Raw genomic sequence first — 6,770 nt, forward strand, 5'->3', positions numbered from 1 at the left:
ACACCCGGGGAGGGCAGTCTCCAACACGGAGGCCCCTGGCCACTGCTGTAGGCTCCAGAGGTTGTGTTTGGGGGTCCTGCCTGGTCCCAGGCCAGCTTGGAGAAGAGGGGGAACGTGGCCAGCTGGTGCCTGAGGTGCCCACCAGGCTAAAGGGGACAGTCAGCCCAGTGAGAGGCGCCTGCCGTCCCCAGGGGCCCGGGAGCCTGTGGGGAAACCACAGTGTGGACCCTGACTCAAGACAGGTGGGGCCGACTGGAGTGACCTCACACTGTCCTCAAGCTCCTTGCAAGAACCAGGGCGGCATCTCGAAGTCGTCACTGAGCCCTAAATAGAGCAACGAGCAACCCAACCTCGGCACCACCCGCCCCAAGACTTCTTGGCCTGGACAGCAGCACGAGGCTGGGCCGGCAGGCGGCCTGGGCAGGTGGGGAGGTCCCTGCGCCCCCATTGGTCTGAGGAGGGCTCCATGCCCTTTCTGAGCGGGGGCCCAGCCTGGGGGAGGCCTTTTATACCCTCCCCTGGGCCCACCAGCCCAGCTCGCCGCTGCCGGCCTGACCTCGCTCCCAGCACTGCTGCCCAGACGCAAGGTGAGGCCGGCCCGGCTGGCCGAGGCCGGGGACAGGGCCGCAGGACAGCCTGCAGGAGGACTTCCCAGGGCGGAGCCTGGGGAGGGGGCCGTCGCCTGCAGCCTCTCTGGGGGGTGGTGTCTGCTGAGCAGGGGGCTGGAGGGAGACGCATCCGGAGGCGGGCTGGGGTGGGTGGGGCCAGTGTTCCACGCAGCACCCTGATGGCCAGCTCTCGCTGTGGGACACGTGAAGGGGACTTTATGGGTTGAGGGACCCTGGGCCCGACTTGGGGGCAGGTTCTTGTATGCACTTGGGCTCAAAACTGAAGGAGCAGAGCTAAAAATAACTGGTGGCTCTGGCAGCCACCTGTGCTGGCCAGACCCGCCCTCCCTCAGGGACAGCTGCCGTGGCTCCAGGCCCGCCGGGGACATTTTGGGAACACTTTCTCCTCTTATGTCCCCCCCTCCCTGGGGGAATTCCAAGACATCACCCTCCAAGGAGGTCGGGCTTGGGGGCGGGCGGGGCTGCCTGCCGGAGGGCTGGGCTAGCACGAGGCCCTGCAGCCCCCGGGCGCCGGCGTCCAGGGCAGGAGGGCAGCGGCCCTAACAGCCCTCACCTCTCTCTCCCACAGGCTCGAAGCCCAGGACCTCACGATGGGGGAGTAAGTGTAGCCCCAAGCCTGCTGCCCCTGCTGCAGCCCACCACTCCCTGACCCCGCCCCCCCGGGCAAGGGTCACTGCATCTCCCTCCCCTCCCCCCCCCACTCACCTCCGGCCCCTCGCCCGCCTGCCCACCACGTGGCCCCATCGCATGGCCCTAACCTCTCTTCTCTCCCCCGCTCCACCGCCTGCCCTCATGGGACAGTGAGGAGGTGAGTACGTGTGCTGGGGGTGGGGCACTGAGGGAACGGGGCCCCCCACTCAGGATAAGTCAGAGGTCAGAGTTTCGAGGCTGCCCCAGGCCTCCCCTCGCCCCTCGCAGGTGCCCCACCCCGCCCACCGAGACAGTCGACAGAGGAAGTGGCGGCCTGGAGCCTCACGAAGCAGCGGAAGCGAGGCTGTGACCTGGTCCCCGGGGAATGGCTTCTTCTTTCTGAAGACCGCACCCCCCACCTCCTGGGCCCTGCATCCCCCCAGCCCCTCTCTGCCTCTGAAGCACAGCCTCTCCTCCCCACCCGAAGGGCCACCTGCCAAGGGTCAGCACGCAGCACCACAGCCTGGGCCTGGCCTCCTCCTTGGGCAGGACCCCCTCGGCGAGGCAGACGAGCGAGAAAGGATGTGGGTGGCTGGGGAGCCCCAGGCTGGCCCTGACTCTGCCTCTTCTCCTCTGCCCTGCAGAAGCGCCACAGGGCCATCACGGCCCGGAGACAGCACCTGAAGGTAGGTGCGGCCCGGGGAGGGCCGCCTGGGGGTCTGCGGGGCGGGCCTGCCACAATCCCTCACCACCTGTCCCTCCGCCCCCCAGAGTGTCATGCTCCAGATCGCGGCCACGGAGCTGGAGAAGGAGGAGAGCCGCCGGGAGGCGGAGAAGCAGAACTACCTGTCTGAGCACTGCCCTACGCTGAGCATCCCTGGGCCCATGGCCGAGGTGCAGGTACCGGGTGCGCCCCGCCAGCCGCCCTGGTCAAGAGGGCAAGAGGGGGTTCGGGGCGGGTGGAGGCCCCAGTGGGGGGCGGGGGGACAGACGCCCGCCCACCCACCCACCCACGGCCCCCAGGAGCTCTGCAAACAGCTGCACTCCAAGATCGACGCGGCTGAGGAGGAAAAGTATGACATGGAGGTGAAGCTGCAAAAGAGCACCAAGGAGGTGAGGGGGCCGCGGGAGGGCCCAGGTGAGGTGGGGCGGGCCCCCGCTGCCGGGACCGGGGACCCACCAGGGCTGGCCCCTGCCGTCTCCCTCCCGCAGCTGGAGGACATGAACCAGAAGCTGTTCGACCTGAGAGGCAAGTTCAAGAGGCCCCCCCTGAGAAGGGTGCGCATGTCTGCCGACGCCATGCTCAAGGCGCTGCTGGGCTCCAAGCACAAGGTGTGCATGGACCTGCGGGCCAACCTGAAGCAGGTCAAGAAGGAGGACACCGAGAAGGTGGGCGCCCCGCCGCATCGGTCTGGCTCAGGCTCGGGGGTGGGTCTGCAGGGCGGGCTCTGGGACCCCATTCAGAGGGGAAGCTGAGGCTGGCAGTGGATGGGGCTCTGGCTTCCTGGGGAGGGAGCCGAGCCCTGTCTCCCGGCCCCACTGCAGGAGCGGGACCTGCGCGACGTGGGTGACTGGAGGAAGAACATCGAGGAGAAGTCGGGCATGGAGGGCCGCAAGAAGATGTTTGAGTCGGAGTCCTAGGCCACTCGCCGCCCCCTTGCAGCCCCCACGCCGCCTGCACGCCGCCCAGGGCTCCCAGCTCCCGGGGCCCCGCCCGGACGCCCAGGCCTGTGGGCAATAAAGGATTCCAACCCCCGTGACTGCTCTGGTCTGGTCTGGTCCAGCCCTGCCCCAGCCTCAGGGCCCACAGGCAGCCCTGGGAAGGCCCCTCGAGGCCGTGCGGGGTGGCCGCGGGTAGGGGCTGGGGGGGTCCCCTCCTGGGCTTGTGGGGGTTCCTTCCAGGGCTGCCTGCTGGTGTCGGTGGTCAGACCCTGCAGGCCTGGACATGGGCGGCCCGGCCGCGTCAGATGTTCACCTCGGCCATGTTTGTTGTCACAGTCACCATGAAGGTCCACCCCCAAGCCCAGAGACCCTGTCCTTGGGGCACAGGGTGCCCCCTTTCTCCCAGGCTGCTCCTCCCTGGACCCCAGCCTTCCACAGGCGCATGCGGGGCAGTTCCAGATCAGACGACCCTCCCGGGGTCTTGTGCCAGTGGGACGGGGCACACCGGGCTGGGGTCCAAGGACAGATGGCAGGCCACCCAGGCGGCATGCCGAGCCCAGCAGAGAGGCGGACTTTGCATCTCCTTTCTGCTCCGCCCTTGGCCCTGGCCCCCATCAGACATCAAGGGGCAATGTCCCCGACAGGCCCAGACGGGCTGTCACAGCAAGCCTCTCTTGTGAGGGATGATGCAGGGGCCCGCCAAGGTCCCGCGCTAGATCTTTGCTGGGGACCCCCGGGAGGCCAGGCCTCGGCGTGTGATGGAGTAGCTGTCTGCCCTGCCCTTGCCCTCCGGAGGGCCCAGCGACTGATGTGCCGGGGCCAGAGACAGGAGGGCAGCCGCCTTCAGCCTTGAGCCTCAAGGGACAGACGTCAGCCTGCCCTTCCGGCCTTGGCGAGCGAGTGCCGCTCCCATCCCAGCTCCAGCCCCAGGATCAGGCTCCCCTCAGGCTCCGCACAGGCTCCCGGCCACCCTGCAGCTCCAGAGGGGCCCAGTCTTGTCAACCCTGCAGCCCCAGGCCTGGTGACTTGGCTGTGGGCTCACGCTCCTGTGGGCTGGATGGAGGGGACCGAGGGACGCTCCAGGCCGAGGCTCACCCCGGGCGGAGCCCAGAGCCAGCAGGGAGATGGTGAATTCAGAGAGTGGGATTTGGTGGTCAGGGTGCCCAGTGATAGAGGCGGGACCCTGCCTCGGGCCCAGCAAAGTGAACTGGGCCACCATGCAGGGACTGTGCCCACCAGGAAAGGGAGCGTGAATCCATCCCGAGGGCCGTAGGGAGTCAGGGACGCCGGGAACGCGGCTCCCACAGGCAGGATGCAACTCCACTGGGTGTGGGAAGCCATCTTCTTCCTAAAAGGCAAGGACTATTGCACAGCACAGGGAACTATACTCAGTGTCTTGTAACTGCCTACAATGAGGAAGAGCATGCAGAAGAACATACACATACTTACAGCTGAATCACTGAATCAGCCATGCTTCAAGTTTTGAAAACGGCAAGGAGATGTCAAACACAAAATCCCAGGCAGCGACTCCCCGGGGTGGGGGCCGAGCGGGGAGCGGGTGGGGTGGAAGCGCCTAGGGCGCCGTAGCTGCTGGGGCGCGTTGGCGTTCGTGGGTGGGACAGTGGGTTTACAGGTGCTGGCTACACTTCCCACTGAGTGAAGTAAACCATGCCAACCAAACCCAGCCGGCACTCATCCAGCCAGGGCCGCCCAGCCCGGCTCCACGCCCCTCTGCCACCCCACCACTGCCCCTGCCGGGTGGCCCCGGTGTCCCCACGTCCAGGCGGCTGCGGGGACTGCTGAATGGTGCAATCCCAGGGAAGCGCGCAGTCCAGCACCTGGCGCGTTTTGAGGAATCTGCATTCTAGAAAGATCTCTGCAGGGTGGAGAAGGGGCAAGGCTGGGGGTGGGAGATGTGGGAGAGGTGAAGCCCCCAGGACTCGGTGGATGAGGGAGACAAGGCACCTGGCCTGGGCTGACGGGGAAGGACGGAGGGCTGTCCTCCGGGGAGGGAGCCGGGAGCGGGGGAGGGGCTGGCTCTGGGCCAAGCTTTGGGGATGGGGGTGTAGTTCCCACCCCAGACAGCTGGGTGTAGGGGCCCAGCTGGAGGTGGGGTCTGGGTGCCCTCCCAAGTGCATGCTGGGCGATGGCCCCAAAAATGGGCAGGTAGAAGACAGCACCCTCCGGAGGGCCTGAGCAGGAGGCTGCCCAGGAAGGACCCCTGGAGTCAAGAGGAGGTCAGCAAAGGCACCTGGGACGCGGCCCACCTGTGGGTGATACCAGCACTCAGGGAGGGGGTGCAGCCATAGGAAGCCCCAGGGGGCCTCACTCGGCGGGGCTGTGGGGGTTGAGGCTGGCGCCCCTGCGGGGGGCGCACACATGCGTGGGGCAGGTCCTGTGCGAGTTTGGGCCCACTGCGGTCTCCCCGCGCTGCTCCTGCGAGGTCAGGCAGCAAGGAGCACCTGGGCTTTGGGCCCCGACGCTCCCCAGGGAGGGACCTGGGCTCCGGGAGGGGTGGCTGAGCATGGAGGCAGTAGGTGCACAGGGAGCCTGGATGGTCTCCGTGAGTCAGAAGGCACACAGGGCAGAGCAGGCAGAAACCGCGTAAAGTCACCGCGGGGAGCCGGTCACAAGCACGCAGACTGGAGGGTGAGGTGGACGTGGGTTTCACACTGAGGAGCTGAGGCTGGCGTCCGCACTGTGGCTGGGGGAGAGGACGCGGTCTCCAGGTTTGGGGAACAGACCCTGAGCAGAGGAGGGAGGGGGAGAGACCGAGGCGAGTGCCCGCGGCAGCAGGTGACGGTGACGGTGTGAAGGAGGCACAGGTGCTCTTTGTATTAAACTTTCCTGTACATTTAAAATCTTTTCCCCCAAATTAGACTTTTCTTTAAATGGTTTCTTTAAGCAATCATAAAATAGAACAAGCAAAATCAACAAAGATGAATCCCCTGAACTTCCAAAGCTGGGGGTGTGGGCAGGAGAGGTCCAGAGAGCTCAGGAGACCGGGTGGGGCCAGGGCTGAGGACCAAGGGAGGGAGCTTGGTGGTGGGAGGGTCGGGGACCCAGGCTGGAGTCTGGGGAAGATTCTGGATGCACAATTCTTCAGCAGGGCTGGGTGAGTGCCACGGGCCAAGGAGACAGGGCAGGGCCGGCAACACCGCCCTCGGGGACCATGGGGCAGAGGTCAGGGCAGGACCGGGCTAGGGGACAGAGCTGGGGGCCAGCTGGAAGTGGGCGGAGCTGTGAGGACTAGAATGGGGTGCTGTCCCTGGGTTCCCTGCATCCGTGAGACAGGCCTCTTGTCCCCTTCACCTGCACCCCCACGGATTGACCCCGGAGGACACAGGGTTCCACTGTGAGTGTTTTCCTGCTGGCCCACAGTGCCTCACCCTCTCTGAGCCTCACCCGTGACAACCTGTCCACATTCGTCCCTTCTTCGGTCCCCAAGCACTGGCTCCTTCTGGGCCCAGACCTGCCTCCTCCACCCCCCACCCCCGCCTCTGACCGACAAGCCAAGGCCCTCTCCATCACCCTCCTTCCTGACCCCCACTGGCTCTTCCTCACAGCACCCTGACAGGCCTCAGTGTACTCAGCTACAAGATGGGTGTGGAGGTGAGTGCACCTGCTTCTCAGGACGGACAGGTGAGGTGGGCCCTCCGGCACCTCCTAGGAGTTGGCCAGGCCCCACTCAGCCTCTCATGCCCGCCGTGCCCGCCAAGCCCACATCAGCACAGTGTGGAGGGAGGTAGGGCCTCAGGTGGGGCAGGGGTCTGTGAGCCCGCTGTGCAAGCTGCTCCCCTACTCCCATCACCAAAGTCTTCTCTGAACCCGAGACTTCATCCCCCGTCA

At 66.3% G+C, this 6,770-nt stretch overlaps 1 protein-coding gene across 1 annotated transcript; it reads left to right on the top strand.

Annotated features, from left to right (window-relative positions):
- Positions 1 to 555: 555 nt before the first annotated feature.
- Positions 556 to 3,019, top strand: TNNI2 (troponin I2, fast skeletal type; the record flags this gene model as incomplete). Its single annotated transcript, XM_031448464.2, has 8 exons — positions 556 to 587; positions 1,198 to 1,227; positions 1,431 to 1,437; positions 1,904 to 1,945; positions 2,031 to 2,159; positions 2,283 to 2,372; positions 2,472 to 2,648; positions 2,805 to 3,019. Coding segments are annotated over 8 exons (603 nt in total), but the record flags the coding sequence as incomplete, so codon positions are not given.
- Positions 3,020 to 6,770: the final 3,751 nt, after the last annotated feature.

The sequence above is a fragment of the Camelus dromedarius genome, chromosome 12, assembly GCF_036321535.1.
Source record: "Camelus dromedarius isolate mCamDro1 chromosome 12, mCamDro1.pat, whole genome shotgun sequence".
Taxonomy (NCBI): Eukaryota; Metazoa; Chordata; class Mammalia; order Artiodactyla; family Camelidae; genus Camelus; species Camelus dromedarius.